The following is a 19,327-nucleotide window of genomic DNA, read 5'->3' as shown; positions in this document are numbered from 1 at the left end:
CGCCCTCAGCCCCCGCGAGCCGATCCCCGGGAGGAGACGGGAAGACGCCTTGACGCATGCGCGAGACCAGCGGGCGATCGCTCCGCGTTCTCGCGCCGCCGGGCGCCACCTTACGCTTGCGCAGTAGCATCCAAGCGGTTGCTAGGAGATCAGTGGCCCTAGTGATGGAGCCGGAATAAAGTAGGTGGGGGGGCAGAAGAAGGAGGTGCGTTACACGGAGCGGGGGTCCCCTCTGAGGCCTTCCGGGGAGCGACTGGCCGGCCGACCCGGCGGTGTGGGCCTCTGCCTCCTCCCTCGCGTAGACAGGCGGCGGCCCTTCACCCCCGAAGCAAGGAGGCCAATGGGAGGGTACGTGACGGCGGGAGACGCGACTGCCAAGAGCCCCGCGGGCGGGGATTGGGGGGACGGGACGCCGTGCGTCTTTCTAGGGCGGCTAAAGGGCTTCTCCTGCGCGCGCACGGTGGCTTAAGGTCCGGTTGCTAGCCTCCCGGTGGGGCCTGGAGTTCTCCCGGAATTGCAGCAGCGTTTCCACGCTGCAAGGATCAGTTCCCCTGGAGAATCCTAGAATCGTGGAAGGGCCCTCCAGGGTTATCTAGTCCTGCCTCCTGCAGAATGCTGCCCACCCACAGGGACGTCAATTCCATGCCCGGATGATGCCCTCCCACACACCACACAATATGGCTTTTGCAGAGGGTGGACTGTGTGGCGTTATGTCCCTTTCTCCAGGCCCACAAATCTCCAGGAATTTCCCAACCCATAGTTGGCAACCCTGGCCTTAACGTGTTGGCAAGGGTGGGGAGTGTTGTCTTGCGTTATTACTGCTTTTTCAGAAAAAGAATAGGAGGAGCTAGACAGGTTTGTGTGTACATGTACCAATATATAAATAAGACTTAGTTTTGTGTCTAGAAGAATGAGGCTCAGTGCATTCCTGTGCACAGAGGCTCCAATCTCAGCCCACTACAATGAACAGGCTTAGACTGGACGTGTGATTGGGGATTGCTAAACAGATTTAGGAATTTGAAATGTTTTTTCCAGCTCCACTGGATAAAAAGCACTTCCGTGTGTCTGCTGGAATGATATCCTATTCAGAGGTTAGCAAAAATAAGTGTGCTCAAACTTTTCGATATTGTTAGTGAGGAGTGATGGGATGTCTTAGGCTGGATGTCGCCAACTGGCTTCAGACATGTCACGTAAAGGCTACAGTCCCTGCCTTAAGAAAAGTATGTGATTTCCAAAGATTGACGGGGTGTTTTTGTTTTGTGTCCTTCTGGTTAGCTCAAGAGGGCAGGATGCCACACAAGATTGGTTTTATCGTTATAAGTTCATCAGGACATGAGGATGGCTTCAGTGCAAAAGAACTGATGGTCCATGCACCGACTATCAACGGATGGAGGTCACCAAGGTACTGTAAGTGAAAGAGGTCTGAGGGAAGCTTTAGCCCCCATTCCAGATGGTGTCAAGTTTGTGGGATCCATGTGAGTTCTAGAAGAAGAAGAAGAAGAGTTGGTTCTTATATGCCGCTTTTCCCTACCCGAAGGAGGCTCAAAGCGGCTTACAGTCGCCTTCCCATTCCTCTCCCCACAACAGACACCCTGTGGGGTGGGTGAGGCTGAGAAAGCGCTGATATCACTGCTCGGTCAGAACAGTTTTTATCAGTGCCGTGGTGAGCCCAAGGTCACCCAGCTAGTTGTATGTGGGGGAGTGCAGAATCAAACCCGGCTCGCCAGATTAGAAGTCCGCACTCCTAACCACTACACCAAACTGGCTCTCTAGAAGGACTTTTGTAGGGGGTCTTTAACCCAGGCATCCCCAACCTTTATGACCCTGGGAACATCATTGGAATTCTGATACAAAATCCACAGCTTCAAAACGGCTTCCTCACCTCTCTCCCTCCATCCACCCCCATTGCAGTCTGAGGTTTGGGGTAACCAAAGTGACAGGTGTACATTTTTAGCTGATGAAGCACTTGCATGCGTCTTCCAGGCTCTGCCAGTATCCCCAAGAGATCGTCCTTCAGATGGTGGAGCGATGTAGAATTCGGAAACTGCAGCTGCTGGCTCACCAGTACATGATTTCCAGCAAAATTGAGTTCTATATCAGCGACAACCTGCCTGAATACTTTGCGCCGTACAAATCTGAGAGGTTCCGAAGGCTTGGGTAGGTCTCCTCTGTACTGCAGATGTGCCAGTGACCCAAACAATGTAGTTGTTACAGGGTTGAGCAGGAGGATTTCCTGAGTGCTGCCCTGAACAGTCACAGATGAGTGGGGGCATGGGGGACCACAAGTGCGGCGATGCCTGGTGGTTGCCATGGCCAGAAGCTGCCCTTTCGTCACAGAATTGGCACCATTCGTATGTCATGTACGATATAGGCTAGATATCAGGGGAAATTTTTTCACAGAGTAGTTCAGCAGTAGAATAGGCTGCCTAAGGAGGTGGTGAGCTCCCCCTCACTGGCAGTCTTCAAGCAAAGGTTGGATACACACTTTTCTTGGATGCTTTAGGATGCTTACGGCTGATCCTGCGTTGAGCAGGGGGTTGGACTAGAGGGCCCTTCCAACTTATGATTCTATGTTTTCTCTGTTTCTCTCCACTGCAGTTATGTATCTCTCTCCGACAATGAGAAGACAAGCTACAAGGCCCGAGAACTGAAATCCGTCTATGTGGACGCAATTGGCCAGTACCTTAAGTTGACATTCCACAAAAACTATGTCAATAGGTACAACTTGTACAGTCAGGTAAGAAGCTGGGGGAGATTCTCTGGATTTTCAAAAGGTCACTGTTGCAAATATCCTTCAGCAGACCAAAAGAGACTGTCTTTTAGGAGTCAGGCTGAGACTTATCTAATCCAAAGTTTACAAGGCAGCAATTTTTGGTCTTTGATTTCCTGGAAGTGTCTTGCCTTCACTGATTGGCGTGGGGGGGGGGGGGGAGGTCTGCAACGTAAAACACAGCTGTGCCTATATGTTTTGCAGAGCTACACTTCTTGTGGTGTAGAATGTCAGTCTTCATTGAGTTCACAGTATATGGAACCCTACCCCTAACTCTTTGTTCCATCCTCTGTGTTTTAGGTGGCTCTAGTAGCAATAAACATCATTGGCGAAGCAGTAGATCACACCAGTAACTTCGGCCATGTAAGTGGATTAAGCAGCAAGGTGGGGAGAAGTGTTTCCTACAGGGATAGTCTGCTTTGTTGTTGGCTTTATTTAGGCAGCGGTGCTTCACTCTAGAAAGTGTAAATCTAAAGGCATTTGCAGTCCAATCTTGGACTTCTTTTCAACAGCCCTGAGCTGGATGGCCCAGGCTAGCCAGATCTCAGAGGCTAAGCAGGGTCGGCCCTCCCAACTTGAATGGGAGACCACCAAGGAAATCCAGGGTTGCTACAGAGAGGCAGGCAGTGGCAAACCTCCCCTCTTAAAAACCCTGTGGGGCTGCCATACATTGGCTATGATGACAGCATTTTGCACATGCAAGTTCATCGGGGCTCATGAATAGGCCCAATTGTACCCTAAAGGGTCCTTAAGCAGGGATGAGTGTATCACCCCTTAGAGCTCTCTAATGGTGGAAAGTGTTCCACTGAGCAGCGATATCCATCGAAGAATAATAAGCTCCATGCTGTGGACAAGGTAAAACTGTCTGTGGTGACCTCTTTGTCTTTCAAAAGACTTCAAGGGAGAAGCTGATTGACCAGTACCTCGGGAACAACCCAGACGACTCGGCCTTAGAAGGAACATACATGGGGTAAGGACACCCTGGCTGTGTGGCAACTCCCCACCTGCCACAGTTTCATCCCTCCCAACTCTCCCAGGGTCAAACCTGTCATGCTTGTCTCCGAGTGGTATTTGCATGTCACTCCCCCAAATACTCTTCTCCCTACCTTCCCAGGAAGTCAGATTCCATTTCGCCACTGGACGATCTGGCCTTTGACATGTACCAAGACCCAGAGGTGGCTCAGATCATTCGGAAACTGGATGAGAGGAAATACGAAGCAGTGCGGCACGAGCATTACGATCACGCCAAGAAACTGAAGCAAGCCATTGCGGACCTGCAGAAGGTAATGCTAGGATAGCGTGATCTCGTTCCTGGAGGGGCTTGTGGCTGGGGTGGAACAGCAGATAGCCATGGCCTCCCCTGGTCATTTGCCATAAGGACTGGTGGTGGTTGTTGTTTTTAGCAGTCTTGGATAAAGGGCTTAGTTTTGCAGCTTGAAGGAAGGAAGCTTATGCTATCTGGGATATTGGCATTCTGTCTGGATTTGGCGGCTAGCCTATGCTGAACTTCATAGCTGAGCAGAGATTTGAATCCAGAATTTTCTTGTCTCAGGTCCAGCACATGAACCTGTAGCCTAAGACCTCACAGCCTGTGAATTCAGCTTCTTTTTAGCAAATTAACAGCAGCTCTTATGTAATTGATGCAGTGCCAAACCTGTATGTATTGTGTGTGTTTTAAAAAAAGAAAAAGCTGTTCATATACCTGTTCCCTGAGGAATCCTGGTAGTAAATGGATGCTTCCAGCTTCAAAGCAAAATGAGATCTGGGTGGGACTTCCACTAGAAAGGACAGTATTTCCTGTATTTCAGGTGGGTGAGCGGCTGGGCCGCTACGAGGTGGAGAAGCGCTGTGCTGTCGAAAGGGAGGACTACGATCTTGCCAAGCAGAAAAAGCAGCAGATGGAGGAATACCGCTTGCGAGTTTACCAGCAGCTGGAACTGCATAATCTCCTTGATCCAGATCTGACGGTGGGCAGTGACGTGTAGTACAGCATCGGTTGTGGATTGGTGGCTATTGGAATTCAATAGTTGCTTCCATTCGTTCTCTTCAGTGTTCACCTTTTACCCTCTTGCGGTCAAAAGGGAAGTTTTACCATTTTAAGCTCACCAGATGCCGGGAGAAATAGGAACGTCTTAACACTTCTTCTTATTAAATAAACGTCTTAACACTTTCTTATGAAAGGGCTTGGAACGCCTTCCACATGAAACAAAATGTAAAGAGATTAGGACTCTTTAGCTTCGGGAAATGACAATTGAGAGGTGAGTCATGGCAAAGCTGCTTCGAGAAATCTGGCTTGACAATGTTCTCTCCCCTCTTGTTCTCTCAGATCCGAAGGCCTGACCTCCCCCTGGAACCTGTGGCTTATCTTGCCAGCTCTCCCCCGCAAAAGAAGACCACGGTTTCTCCTCAGCCGGATAAGACGGACACAGATAACCCAGAGCCTGTTCTTCCTGAAAAGCCACCAGAAGCTGTTTCTCCGGAGTCCCTCACTCAGCACTCTTTCTCTCCTCCTGTAGCTCAGGGACTCATCTCCCCTGAGGCTTTTCCAAAGATAAGCGTGAGTGAGCTTGGGGTTGGGGGTGGGCTGGATCTGTATTGCGGGTCTCAACCCTTCTGCACGTAGCTTGCAATGCACTCCTGCCCTGGCCTTCTGCTTCTTCTGGCTCCTCTGCTACACAGCCTGCATTGGTAGGCTTAGAGTAGCCTGGATGTAACCAAGGCTTTTATTAGGGAGGGATGCCGGACCATGTAGGAGGCTGAAAAGATTTTTTTAACATCCCACCCTTTTTAGCAGAGCACCATTAGTTATGGACATTTTCTCTCCTCAACAACTCTTGGAAGGTAGGCTAGGCTATGAGAGGTTAGCTTCTTCACTCAGGAGGGATTTGAACACAGGCTCCCTAGTTATTGTCACACTCCAGATCACAGCAGGTCTGGGTAGACTGGATGCTTTTAGGTATCCCGCGTTCAGGGAGGCACCATGGTACCTGCCAACACCTTTCCTGGTGCCCACCTGGTGTTTTAAGAAAGCTGGTGGGGCCAACAGTGCTACTGATTTGGCCGTCAGATATCTGAGAGATACCGCAAAACAAGGGTTTCTTTGCTCACCCAATGCGTATAACTTGTGTGTATTCAAGAAAATACTTTAAAAAGCATTCTGTTAAACAGAGTTTCTGTCTGAAAGGATGAAGGGCTATAATCTGAGTTAAACGCAGCCTCGTTCCCTGATATTTTACGATGGGCCCGGCCTCCTACAATAACCATTTTTGTGGTCGCACCCATCGCCCTGCGCCAAAGGAAGCGCAGAGGGTAACATCCAGCTTTCAAAGCAACAGTTGCCAAAAATCCAGTGAACAAAGAACTTTTCTGACCTTGGAGAAAGGGGGTCAACTAAGAGGAGAAAAGTCATCTGTTGCCAGGAGCAGGCAGGTGGACAGTAGCTCCATCCGGCTCCCTTCCTGGGCTTCTCACACAAAGAGTGACTTCACATCACAGCTGCAGTGCTACTGACTCAGAAGCAGGCATATCAGCAGCAGTCCTTGTAGAACATGAGACTGAGGACATGCCTCTGAGCAGCTCTGCTTCCATTCCGAGGCAGTTGGGGAAGGATTTTGTCATTTCCCCAGTGCCTCCCTACCCAGCAGAGGGTCACCTCCTCCTCCTCTGCTACTGCCACAGCCTTGCTGAACACCAGCAGACCGGACTAGCCGATCTACGCAGGCCGCAGGGTGCCTGCCTTGGTGGCAAAACAGGCCGCCGCCCCTCTTCTCACGACAGCTTTCTTTTTTGCTAGGTCGAGTTCCTGCCGTACGACGAGCGGCCTCTTCCAGCTATTCGTAAGCAGCAGGAGGAAGGGTACGCCATCTTCGAGCCCGAGGCGAACGAGGAAGACCCTGGCGACACCCCGAGAAGCGGCATCACGGGCGAGCCAGAACCCTTGACGGAGAAAGCACTGCGGGAGGCCGGGCCGGCCATCGAAGTGTTCGGGGAAGCCTTGGTAAAGACACGCGAGTCTTAGCCCGAGCGGGCAGGGCACGCTTCTCCCACTCAGAAGGCGCAAGGCGTGAGCTCCCACGTAACCATTTTGGAGCTCTGCATTGACAGGCCAAAGGGAAGCTTCTGCCCAAACCTTAGGGACTAGCTGTCCAGGCTCTCACCCCCTTTCGGCTGTGCTCAGCCCCCAACGTTTCCCTTTGGCAGGTTGCTGGGGCCTATTCCAAAACATGGTCCTACCGCGAAGATGCGTTGCTTGCTATGTACAAGAAGATGATGGAGGTACCCACCAGCACACCAAAGGAGGAGCTCAAGAACTTGCTCAGGGCTGCCATCTTCCTCATAGTGAGAGCCATAAAAGACATAGTCTCCTCAGTGAGTAAGAATGTGTGTATGATCTCTCTCTCTCTCTCTCTCTCTCTCTCTCTCTCTCTCTCTCTCTCTCTCTCTCTCTCTCCCTCTCCCTCTCCCATGAAGCCTGGATTTTAGAAGAAGAGAAGAACTGGATTTTTGTGCCTTGCTTTTCACCATCCGAACAAGTTTTAAAGCGGCTTACAATCCCCTCCCCTGTGAGGCAGGCAAGGCTGAAAAAGCTCTCAGAGAGCTGGGACTTGCCCAAGGTCATCTAACTGGCTGCTTGGGAAGGAATGGGGAATCAAACTCAGTTCTCCAGATTAGAGGCTGCCTCTCTCAACCTTTACACTATCCTGTCTTTTATATATTAAGCTCTGAGCAGTGGCACATCATGTTCCCCACCACCACAACCACTACTCAATGCTTCTCCATTCCCAATTCCCAGCCTCTTTTCTCCTTGCCTACAAATCCTTCTTTCTCTTTCCCCACTCCAAACCTGTAACATGGACCATTCTGTGTTCCAATCCTAGACCTCTCTGGATTTTCCCAAATCTTTTCTTTCCCTGTCCCCTGCCCCCAAAATGCCCCCCTCTCTTTCTTTTGTGCCCGACATTGCCTTCTTACTTGGAAATCCTGATTCTGGATTTTTTGGGATAATTGCAGCCTCATGTAATAAATGTCTTTTGTATGCACGTGTCTTTTCGTGGTAGGTTTTTCAGGCTTCCTTGAAGCTGTTGAAAATGATCATCAGCCAGTACATCCCCAAGCATAAACTCGGGAAGCAGGAGACGGCTCACTGTGTGGAGAAGGCCCTTCCCAACCTCCTTTCCAGGACTGGAGACTCCTCGGCTCGTCTTCGAGTTGCTGCTGCCAACTTCATCCAGGTCAGTAGGTCCGTGTAGGCTCCAGTACCGGATTGGACACTGTGTTTCTGAGAAAGAAAACGTGACATGATGGGAAAACCTCGCGAGGGAAAACCTTGGGAGGTGACATGATGGGAAAACCTCGGGAGAATGCACCACAGTGCTGTGGGGAAGCAACCCAGTGGGCAGATTTCCCTCCCCTCCCAGAATTGTGCCCGCTAATGTGCTTGCATGCGCAGTGGGAAAGGCCAAGACTTGCAACACATGGATCCCCCTGCCATAGACTGGTAAGATTAATGAGATGATGCAGAATTAGAGAGGAGGGGTGGAAGGTCTCAGCTGAGCACTCCAGCTCTTTTAAGTAAATACATTTCTAATGTTTTTATTCCATTTTTAAAAGTCCCTCCCCCCCCTCCAAGAAGCTCAGAGGAATTAAAATCTAGTACAAATTAAAACAGCATGTGGAAATAAATGCTTGAAGACTTAATTGCTGTTGGACTTTTTTCGGGGAGGGACTTTAACCGCCTGCTTATTTGTTCCCCTCTCCAGGAACTGGCCCTCTGTATCGAAGTGAAGCCTCTTCAGATTATACCCGCTCACCTGGTGCAGCCGCTGAAGTCCAATTCCCCCACGCACCTGGCCATGAGCCAGGTGGACTTAGTGGAACGCCTGCTGAGAGATCTCGGGACGGAGAACACCGGCTTTACCGTCGATAACGTCATGAGGGTAAGGGATCTGAGCAGCCGTGACTTATTCACCTAGCCCAGGGATTTGGGCCAGGGAGCGGCGCTTTTCCTGCACATGGAATGAAACATGCCCTACCTTCCTGTCGGGTTTACTTCATCCTAAGGTAAAGTGCCTTAAAACCGCTCCTGAAAAACACTCTCCTTTGATTGGCTTCTGGGAGCATTAACCAATCATGCTGCAGCATATCGCTGAATATGATCCCTTAGAAAACGTACCTCTTTCTTCACCCACAGTTTGCAACAGCTACTCTGGAGCACCGAGTGTACGAAGTCCGGGAAACAGCCATCCGGATCATCTTAGACCTGTATCGGCAGCACCAAGCCATCGTCCTGGACTACCTTCCTCCTGACGATGCCAACACCCGCAAGAACGTTCTCTACAAGACGCTCTTCGATGGGTTTGCAAAAATAGATGGCAGGCTCTCGGAGAGCGACGTCAAGGTAGACACTGAGGGGCTTTGGCGATCAGGTGCTGTGGTTCTTTTTAGGGACTGCGCTCACCGGTGCATGAAGGCCAGCTACAACAAACTAGCTTACCATGGTCTGTTAGAAAGCTGTGCATAAGCCTCACCCTTCCCTCATATGTACCAAAAGGCTGGGCCTTATGCAGGAAGCTTATACAGGCTTATACAAGTGAACCAGGTGGGATCACACTTGCTCAGCACCTCCAAGCATTGTACTTTACATAGTACCTAGAACCCAGTACACATATGTGGTGTGGTGCAGTGTGGTTTAGAGGCAGTGTGGTGTAGTAGTTAAGAGCAGCAGGTTCTATTCTGGAGAATCAAGTGTAATTCTCCCACTCCTCCACATGCAGCCAGCTGGGTGACCTCAAGCCAATCACAGTTCTCTCAGAGCTCTCTCAGCCCCATCTACCTAACAGGGTGACTGTTGGGAGAGGAAGGGAAAAGGGTTCGTATGCCACTGAGACTCCTTTGGGTAGGGAAAAGCAGGATGTAAATACAAGTAAGTTCTGTAGGCGGCCGTGGTCCGGAAGGCCACTCTGCCTTCAGCCCCGTGTTGTCTCGACAGGCACAGAAAAAGGTGGCTACGGAAGAATCGGAGAAACAAAAGAAAGATGAGATCAAAGCTTTGCAAGGTCAGCTGGCAGCCCTGAAGGAGATGCAGAATGACTCTCCAAAGGTATCTGACTGTTGCCTGTACCCCAACACACTCTGATTTCTTTGTCCTTGTAGGCAGAGGCCAGCAGGAGGTGGCAGAACATTTTTGCACACAGATTTTAGAGAAGTTTGGACACTTGTTAAACCTGTCTGACCAGACACAGTCGTGGGGCCCTAGAGAAACATGGCCTTCTCTGCGACGCCCTGGCACTCCTTTTGGTCCCTTTAGCCATACACTCCATCAAAGCGGAAATCCGCTGCTTGAAAATAAGATGCAACTCTCCTCGTTCCCCATCAGTGCTTTTACAAAGATTGCCAGAGGGGGAGGGGTGTATTTAGAAGCATATCTGTACATCTTTGAGCAATAGGACAGTTTCATAAACCCAAATCAGATGATCTTCCCCAGAAAAATCTAGTTTGTGAATTTGTAAACGGCATGCCACAAGACGGTCTGCTCCTTGAAAAATTAAGCTACAGTATTTGGATGCATTCAGCGTGCCATTCATGTCCACACAGAGATCCCTTTTGCAGCATAGATCTCAGCTCTGGTTGCTGAATGCACCAGCATTCTGTGACACAGTCCATGCCAGGGGCAGCCAAACTATGACTCTCCAGTTGTCCACGGACTACATTTCCCATGAACCCCTGCCAGCCCTGGTAATTGTAGTCCCTGGACATCTGGAGAGCCACAGTGTGGCCACCCCGATCCAGCAGCTTTCCACTGCCCATGAAGTCCTGCATCCTGACTGACTCAGAGGTTGGATGTGCAGAGCATGTGCTCTCCCACTGAGCTGTGACAGCTTGTATTGCTCAACAAGGTCGTGAATTTGGAGGTGTATTATATTTGGGGCTTTGTTTGTTTCAGGAAAAGGAGGATGATATTCAGAAGTCCAAGAATCAAGGTAGGTTTTTTTAATGCTCTTATCTAGCCTAACAATAGTTGTGAAGCAATGTGTAGTGAACAGGGTGTCATGCTCAAGTTTGTGTGTTCTTCAAAGGGTGTGGGGGGGTGCTCCTGAAGTCACACAGGTTTTTCTGGCTGGATGTAATTTTGCATCTGGATATCCTTGACTTAAGTCCAATTCAGCAGCCTGAATGGCTGAAGCTTGTCAGATTGCAAAAGCTATGCGGGGTCCATAGTATTTAGGACTTGGATGTGAAGCTACTAAGGCCATCCACGGTTGCTATGCAGAGGAAGGCACTGTCAAACCTGCTCTGCTTATCTCTTGCCTTGAAAACCCCATGAAAGGTCACCATGAGCCAGTTGTGACTTGAGGGCAAAGAATCTAATTAAATCCGGTTCTCTAACTGTACTGGCTCATGTAATAGAATTGTAAGTGGACCCCAAAGATCATACAGTCCAGCCTCCCACAGGCCATTCCTGATTACAGCATCCCTGACGAATGGATGCCCAGACTGTCTCAAAGACCCACACAAACTTGTGCCACTGTCAGCTAGCTAGATTTCCTGCCCTATGCTTTTGCATTTGATTTCTGATTCTAGAAAAGGGAGAGATCCACAAGAAAAAAAAGAGGGCAACTAGGTATCTATCGAGTGCAGGCATTAGGAAGGATCCAAAGGAAAGTGATTTCATAGTTTGTTTCCTTTCTTAAAAGGAGAATCCACCAAAAAAGCCCCCTTGCCTGCGACAGCAGAGATTCCCGATGATCAGTCCTCAGTTGCAAATTACCTTGACAAGTAAGTAAAAACAGCGCTTTTTGCAAAACGCCAGAGCATGCCACTCGGTGAGTCAGCACTAGTAGGAAGGAGAAGCCCAGAAAGGAATGGCTAGCCCTTGTTGAAAACTTAGCCTTCGTAGGCAGGTAGATCAGGTGAACTGGAGAAACAGCCATAGAAGAGGAAGAAGACAGGTGTTCTGGCCCTTGCAGATGGTATGCCTTGACTTCTGTCTTCCTTGTCTTCCTTCCGCTCCAGCCTCTGCATTTTTTGTGGGGAAAGGGACGAAACCTTCACGGAGGAAGGTCTGGATCTGCACTATTGGAAGCGCTGCCCCATGTTAACACGATGCGAACACTGCAAGCAGGTGAGGCCCTTCGGTTGGCTGAAAGGTAAACCGGATTAGCCCCAGGGGTTCTATTGGACTAGTGGAGAAACTTCTGTTTTGTCCTGCTATTGCCTCGGTCATCCCTGCCTGCCAGGTTTTTATCCTGCAGCTCTTCTGATGAGCTCAGGCCAACATGCACGGATCGTCCCGTGCCTTTTTGTCTTCATTGACAACCCTGTGAGGTACATCAACTAGCTCAAAGTTATCCAAGTGAGCCTCAGTGCCGGAGGGCCTGTCTACCTGTTGCAAAGTCTTCAGGTTCTACCCAGGGGGAGACAGAGATTCTCAAATGAGGCTCAGGTTGCAAGTCCTTGCTGGGAACTCAAATCCTAGGCATGTCACGTCCAGATTCAGATCAGGACCACAGAACAAAAGAAGAGCCTTCCATCTGCTTCTTCTTCCAACCTGAAATAGATTCCCATTCGGGGCTCCCATTGGAAACAGATGGGGAAGAAATATCTGTGTGCACCATGCAAAGCCATGGCTCTTTCACCTTCCACTTTACTTGCTTTAGAAGCTTCACCCAAGAAGGACAAAAATTACAGACAAACAAAGGCCCTTAAGCTATTATCCGCATCCTTTATTAGAGGCCGTTTTTATCCCAACCTTGTGCTCCAGCGTAGTTCAACAGAAGGCCGAAATGATAAAACTAGAGAAGAAACCAAGCTGGGCAGAAAAGGGCAAGTTACCCAAGCCCATAAATCCCAGGGCCTCACAACCACAACCCACCATAACTGCCATAGCATGCTCAGGGATCGCTTTTGCCCGCCGCCCAGTGAAAACTGACTTGGGGTCTCAATTTAGACCTGATGCTTTGGGGGGCATTTCTTTTTTTCTCGACTCAGGTTGTCGAGATCGCCAGCTTGACCGAGCACTTGCTCACGGAATGCGACAAGAAAGACAACTTTGTTAAGTGCTCCCGTTGCTGTGAAGCTCTGCCCAAGGAGGAGCTGCCCAGACACGCCAAGGCGAAAGCATGCAACCGTAAGTGCCCCCTGCCTGGGACGTGTTGAGAGAGCAGCGCAGTCTGAAACCCAGATCTTGGGGCTTGAGGAGCGGGGACCTAACTGATGAGCTGGACAACCCAATCATGGTGAGACGGTTGCTTGTCATGTGCCATGCGCTCCTGGAATCACTCCATACGCGCATGTGGGAAGGGCAGCCAGCTTACAGGGTAACAGACAGACTGCCGTTCAGCTGGGGACTCCTGTAATCTGTAGAGAAACCAACCCTGCCAAAAATGATCCCCATAAGAACAGAAGGTGGCTGGGTTTATGTTGCTATTCTTGAGGAACCTTAAATTTTGAGGAACCTAAATTATTGTATTGCTTCAGACTGAAGGGGGCAGACAAGATTTTGTAATGCTTCTCCATGTCATAAAAAATCTCTCGGTCCCACTTACCTCACCAGGTGCCTGTTGTGGGGAGAGAAAGGGAAAGCTGTTTGTAAGCAGCTTTGGGTCTTCTCCGGGTAGTGAAAAGTGGGGTATAAAAGCCAACTTTTCAATCTCCTTCTTCTCTGATTTCTCCCCCTTCTCTTTCCAGCCGCCAAACCTGAGAAAGTGGCCAATCACTGTCCGTTGTGCCATGAAAATTTTGCTCCAGGGGAGGAGGTGAGAACGAATTCATGCTTGAGGTTGAGAAGAACTTTGCTTATCTTAAGATAATCCTTCGCTGCAGTATCTAACCACGACTCCTGGGTTTGCGGGACTGGTCCCAGCGCCATCATCGACTGTTAGGGGAAGCAGGAAACTGGCCAAAGTATTGCCAAAGTATTTGGCTGATCAGGCAGCATCATCCTCTAGCCCTAAGTGGTCAGGTAGAGACTGGCGACCTGCCTTTGAGAGCTGTTGGGAAGGCAAATACAGAATAGACTAAAGCTACATAAGCAGCTGGTCCTCAACAAAGAATGTCTCAAACCTCTCATACATAAGAGAGTCAGCGTACTGTGGTGGTGAAGAGTTGGCAGCCTTTAATATGGAGGGCCAGGTTTGATTCCCCACTCCCCCCCACAAGCAGCCAACAGGGGGACCTTGGGCCAGTCACAGTCCTGTTAGAGCTGTTCTCGCAGAACAGTTCTGTCACAGCTGCCTCAGCCCCACCTCTCTCACAGGGAGTCTGTTGCGGGGAGAGCACTTAATTGTAAGCTGCTTTTTGAGAATCCTTCAGATGGAAGACAAAGAATGATTGGTTTTTAGTGAAAAGCGGGGTATAAAAACCAACTCTTCTCCTTCTAAGCCTGTTCAAAGCAAACCCTCCACTGATCCCTTCCTCCAGAAGCTCGCCACCCAACTTAAGAAGCAAATAGGGAAGTACTGACCTGACAGATAAGGAAGGAGGGGGTTGGAGAGTCCTAGACAGCTTCTTCCTTTGGCAGAAAACGAGAGTTGTGTGTGCCACATCGAAGGAGTGTACTTTTCTCTTCCGTGCTGCACTTTAACTGAGACTCACCACCCAGGCCTAGCTTTCCATCAAAAAAACTCATCACGGTATTGGCAGGCTCTCTCATGATCCAGTCTGGTTCCATTTCCCCTTTCCCCCCCCACAGGCCTGGAAGTTGCATCTGATGGGCAAAGACGGCTGTCGCATGAACACGAGGCGGATGCCCTCCTTGAATAAGAGCTTGCCATCACAGTCTGCTGCTGGTACGGTGTCCCTCTGGGGTCATTTGCTCCCACTGTATCCCACCCATTGTTATTGCGCCATGCTGGCGTCTGAGTAAGCACCTCTCGGGGTTCGTGCCTCTCACTCTCGGTCCTCCGATTCACAGGCAAACCTGCAGGAACAGCGCTCAACAGATCGGGGCCAGCCGGAATGAAGCTCCGCTCCCCCTTGGTGGCCAGCAAGATCCCCACCCCACGAGGAGGCTTGAATAAAAGCACTGGCAGAACGTATGCAAAGCGATGACGTGATTCTCTTCTTTCCTCCGGCTCCCTGTTCCTTGGCTCTGAAATTCGACTGGCGAGTGGCGGCAGCTCCCCCGCCCTCTCCTCGGCCACTTGGCTCTCTCTATTTATGACAGTACGGCTGCGATTGGCTGGTCCTCTCTGCCCCAAGGCTTGCATCAGTCCGTGCCGCTGCTCACACGTGGGAAGCTGTGCGTCGGAAACTCTCTGTTCCAAGGGCTTCGTGCCTGGCAGGGCCACCAATGCCCCGTGCCAGCTGCCATTGCCTCTGGTTTTCAAGGTACCAAGTAACTTGCCCTCTTCCTTGCAGTGCCAAAGCAAGGACGCGGAGGCAGGCGTTTGTCTTTCTCGAGCCGTGGATTCCTCTTCTCTTAAGCTGCAGGCCCATTGGCAAAAAAGTGTTTTAGCTGGGCTGCCTTGTTTTAGCGGCGTTCACCACGATCCCCCATCCTAATTCAAAATATTTGTCCCTGACACTGTGATCTGTAATGGTGATGCATTCCCAAGGCTGATGGGCCTCCCCCTAGGCTGATATGCCTGGTGCTGCTATTTTGTCTGCCTCCCACTTTGGTCTTATGTCGCCGGAGGCAGTCTAGCCTAGCCGAGCAGCAAGGCCCTCTTTCTTCCCTATTGTCGATTAGATAGTGCCGGTTGGACGTGGAATCTAAAAAGCACAAAACTAGACAATCAGGGTCGTCCCCTGGGGACCACAACTCTTTCTTCCTTGGCTTTTTGTGCAGTCGAACCTGCCCAGGATCAGTTAAAAAACTTTTGCAGTTCAATTAAGATCAGCCTCTGAACTTGACACTGCGCAAACACAGGGCGCAACTTTCGGCTGGGCTGTACCATTTTACTCTTTTGGAGGGGAGAGAGGATTAAATCCTTGCATACCAAAGTAGCACCCCTACGGTTTTCCTCAGCGTGATGGTTGTAGTATGTACAAGATCATATTTTTTCATGTTTGGGAGAGTTCAAAGAATCATCTCCCCAACTCTGCCATTGGAACTCACCCAGTCCATCAAAAACTGCCCCCAGAACCTGCAGTGATCATAGATTCCTTCTCTAAAAGGAATGGATAAGCCACCCTGGTCCACAGAATACAAGAGACAATTACTCTGTTCAGCCCTTTGGCTGAATCTGAGGCTGAATCGAGTTTTAAATCCAGTGTTTAAAACTTGACACACAAGAGACAAACCTGTCGTCCACAATGTATGATCAGAGAAGCCGGAGAGTGAGTCGAGATTGGGTCTCAGGTGCTCCTTCCAAAAGAGAAGCTTAATTTTAAAGACAGGCTGTCACCCCCTGACAGCACAGAGTTTGCAATGGGTCGGCTTGCTAAATCTTCCATGCCGGTTCAGGCATCCCATGATCTTCCTTTGGAGCCTCAGGATAGAGAAAAAATTGTGTCTGAAACAGGACAGCTTTCATCAGTTAGGCAGAAACGATCGTTTTGTGCGTCACTACAAGCAAAATAAAATCAAGAAATAGACAGCAAGCAAGTTTGTTTATTGCATCTGAAATTGTCCTGCTCCAAACGCAGTTTCTCCTCTGTTGTGTTGGTAGTTTTCCACTGTGTCTCCCACATTGTTGTTGTAGTCATATGTCTCAGGGTCAGTGCATAGTGGAGCATTTCCGCGCCTTCCAAGTTTCCACCTGCTTTTGTCTAAACTTTCCCAAGGTAGCTTTGCTGTGATGTTCTGGGAAGGACTGCAGCAAAACTGGGATGGCTACCGTGTGGGCAGGAGAGTCCAGAATGGCCACCAAAGGGACTAAGGCAGGGGAAATGAGGGAAGCTTACCAACTGCTGCATTGCATGGAGTTTCTGCAGAAAACAATTTCAGCTTGGAGAGCCCCTTCTAGCAGGTCAGTGATGGTACCTTCCAATGTATCCATCATCAGGGGCAATTTAATTGCGGTAATCATCTGAGACACGTTAGGAGTCACCTCTTTAATGCAACACAGGGTCATAAGTGTTTCTCAGGAAAGGTGCTTGCAGTGCAGTCCTAAGTACCGGTGCTTCTACAAAACAGCCTTTTTCTCCAGTATTTGTTTCTCCTGCATTTGTTTCAGAGAATCCAGACCAAGGGTGCTTCCACTTTAGTTTGAACAGAGAATCCAGTGGTATCCATGGCGGCTGGGTGCATCCCGTCATTTTTCCTGTTGTCATCCCGCACTTTTAAGTTTTCTTCCTTGCTTTCCAGTTTCCAATATTATCCACTCCTGCACATGGCATTTGTGGATTGGAAAACAGGCGGGAGGTGGGAAAATTAAGCACTGCTTTCCACTGTGCATAGAAGTAGTATTTTTGTGGGTTTTATTACAAAATCATGATAAAATACAGGTGGAAAAGATTAAGCAGTACTTAACCATAGTCCCAGACAATGGATTCATAGATGCCATGACTAGGCACAAACAGAGCTGGAGGTAACACTATCCGTAAAACAAAGAAGTAAAGAAAATTGCTCAGAGAAGCTTATGAAATGGGGGTTTACCTCCCAGCAGACATGGGGGGGATCTTGCTGGTGGGGAAGGACTTCTGTGGGGAACACAGCTCTGTGGGATCCCACTTTTTCCATTCCATTCCCACTTGATTGCTGAACTTTGTAACGGTCCTCTCATCGGAGGTCCCAGTGTTTCCTCCCAAGCTGTTCCATTCCCTAGTTTCCTGGGGGTTTGTTCTGTTTTGCTTTTTGTTTTAAGGTATGGTGTCTAGTGATTTCTGGCTCCTTCTGTGCTCCTTCTGTGCTTAGAGTACAATCCTTTCACTTGTGAACTGACACAGTATCTCCCTTGGTTTAAAAGTGCGTTTGAGGTTGTTGATGATGGTACATTGTGCACTGTACATAGACTCTATATATGTATATCACTGTTAGCATTCTTTGCAAGCTAGCCCTTGGGCAAAGTTAGCGCACACACACAAAAATGACTTAGTGAACGCCACTAGGAAACACCCGAGATTCACTTCCCCAGATAAGTGTACTGCAGCTTCCTCTGGAGTTTAAGTACATATTCCCTCAGCATATGTATATTAGGAACAGAGGGAGAGAGGGGGCATTGTCAGGACTGAAGTGTCAGCAAGATACTTAACCCATCTCCTGCACACTCTGCCCGCTTCCACCGACCCAGTTTGTTCCCAAATAATGGGGAATGATGGGAATTAGTGCCCGGAAAATAAAGAGTTAACCTTCCAATTCACTGTTTTATCCATTAAAATGCCTCACTCTTCATGTCCGTTCAGGATAGGGTAGGGAACCTGTGTGCTACGCCAGCACCATCCTTGACAACATCAGCTAAAATTATCAGCTTGTGTCCAGCAGAGAGGTGCGTGTTCACGGGACTTTGTGTGCTGTATTGGAGGGGATCCTGTGATGCACGTGGCATGTGCTGGCTCTAGCACATGAGGTTTCCCAATTTCGCTCAGCGCTTTCCACCCACCTATGACTCCCCTGTCATCTTCAAGCTGGGATTTCTGCAGATAAACCAGGCAGCTGGTGCAGTTGCAATGCAGCCCTTGCAGGGTTTGAATGAAATGGATAAAGGGACGATTTGCTGGATAGAGGCAGGGCTGGTTCCAGAATTCTGCTAATGCTTCTTTTGTTACCTTAGACCATGTTTGTACTTGCTTTTCTCTGATAATAAAAGTCTGTATTTCAGCTGGGACAAACAAAAGTGTATTGTTTCAGGAGGGGGAGGGGTTGCGGCGTTTGATCCGGAAGCCACCTGAACTTGGCCAGCAAAGTCCATTTGATTCAGAACATACCTATTCTGGACAAAGAGAGAATTTCAGAAATCTCGATGTGACCCTTGAGCCTCCGAAGCAGAACTTGAAGGTACGTCATCGCTCAAGTATGGGGTAAGGAATCTGGTTTGTATGTAGAAGGTGCCAAGCTCAATCCCCGGAAAGCCTAATTGTTCAGGAAAAAAGGGAAAGGAAAGCCTTTGCTCCACCTGAGATCATGGAAAGCTCCTACCAGCTACAATCAAGGACAAAACATCCGGCCCTATCAAGGGTGGACTATAGTTACCATGAGTGACTGCCACCACATGCACTAACTGTAATCGTAACCCACAGACTTCTGGATAGCCACAGTTTGGCCACCCCTGCATGATACACAGTCACTTTTTCTTCGCCACCTACCCTTTAAATCAGGGGTAGTCAAACTGTGGCCCTCCAGATGTCCATGGACTACAATTCCCATTCGCTGGCAGGGGCTTCTGGGAATTGTAGTCCATGGACATCTGGAGGGCCGCAGTTTGACTACCCCTGCTTTAAATCTACGGCTTGCCATTCCACACCCTCACAAACCCCGCAAAGGGAGAAAAGGGTGGGGATTTGGGGACGCCCCTTTTCCTAAGACCGGAACTGCAAAACCCAAACCCAAAGCGGCGGGGGGGACAAAGAGACCAAGGCACCGGAAGGGGACGCCTCACGCGATGCACTTCCGCTCGACCACAGAGATGGCGAAGCCTAGACGGGCCGTGAGGGAAGCCGGCGGCGTTCGCATCCGGG

At 49.6% G+C, this 19,327-nt stretch overlaps 1 protein-coding gene across 4 annotated transcripts; it reads left to right on the top strand.

The window, feature by feature from the left end:
- Positions 1-27: 27 nt before the first annotated feature.
- CEP104 (centrosomal protein 104) lies at positions 28-18,464 on the top strand. 4 transcript variants are annotated; one of them, XM_077312665.1, is made up of 22 exons: positions 28-180; positions 1,276-1,402; positions 1,984-2,157; positions 2,599-2,737; positions 3,071-3,133; positions 3,664-3,740; positions 3,885-4,053; positions 4,579-4,737; positions 5,097-5,327; positions 6,564-6,767; positions 6,971-7,138; positions 7,828-8,001; positions 8,530-8,706; positions 8,961-9,167; positions 9,759-9,869; positions 10,713-10,749; positions 11,464-11,545; positions 11,783-11,891; positions 12,758-12,896; positions 13,457-13,524; positions 14,460-14,556; positions 14,682-18,464. In XM_077312665.1, exons 2-22 carry the CDS (start codon positions 1,290-1,292, stop codon positions 14,816-14,818), a joined length of 2,835 nt encoding a protein of 944 aa, XP_077168780.1. In that variant the 5' UTR covers positions 28-180; positions 1,276-1,289; the 3' UTR covers positions 14,819-18,464. The 4 variants fall into 4 exon arrangements, with proteins under 4 accessions (XP_077168780.1, XP_077168782.1, XP_077168781.1 ...); XM_077312667.1 differs by having other exon boundaries at positions 1,276-1,407; XM_077312666.1 differs by having other exon boundaries at positions 80-348; positions 1,276-1,407.
- Positions 18,465-19,327: the final 863 nt, after the last annotated feature.

This window comes from Paroedura picta, chromosome 15 (genome assembly GCF_049243985.1).
Source record: "Paroedura picta isolate Pp20150507F chromosome 15, Ppicta_v3.0, whole genome shotgun sequence".
In the NCBI taxonomy this organism is placed as follows: Eukaryota; Metazoa; Chordata; class Lepidosauria; order Squamata; family Gekkonidae; genus Paroedura; species Paroedura picta.
Note: the sequence above shows the minus strand (reverse complement) of the source record. Positions and strands in the feature narration are given on the sequence as shown.

Bases quoted from the DNA above. Each gene is read 5' to 3' on its own strand.
- CEP104 (XM_077312665.1), top strand. From the start codon at position 1,290: ATGCCACACAAGATTGGTTTTATCGTTATAAGTTCATCAGGACATGAG. The intron at 5,328-6,563 runs GTGAGTGAGCTT...CTTTTTTGCTAG, and splicing joins AGGCTTTTCCAAAGATAAGC to GTCGAGTTCCTGCCGTACGA. The intron at 13,525-14,459 runs GTGAGAACGAAT...CCCCCCCCACAG, and splicing joins ATTTTGCTCCAGGGGAGGAG to GCCTGGAAGTTGCATCTGAT.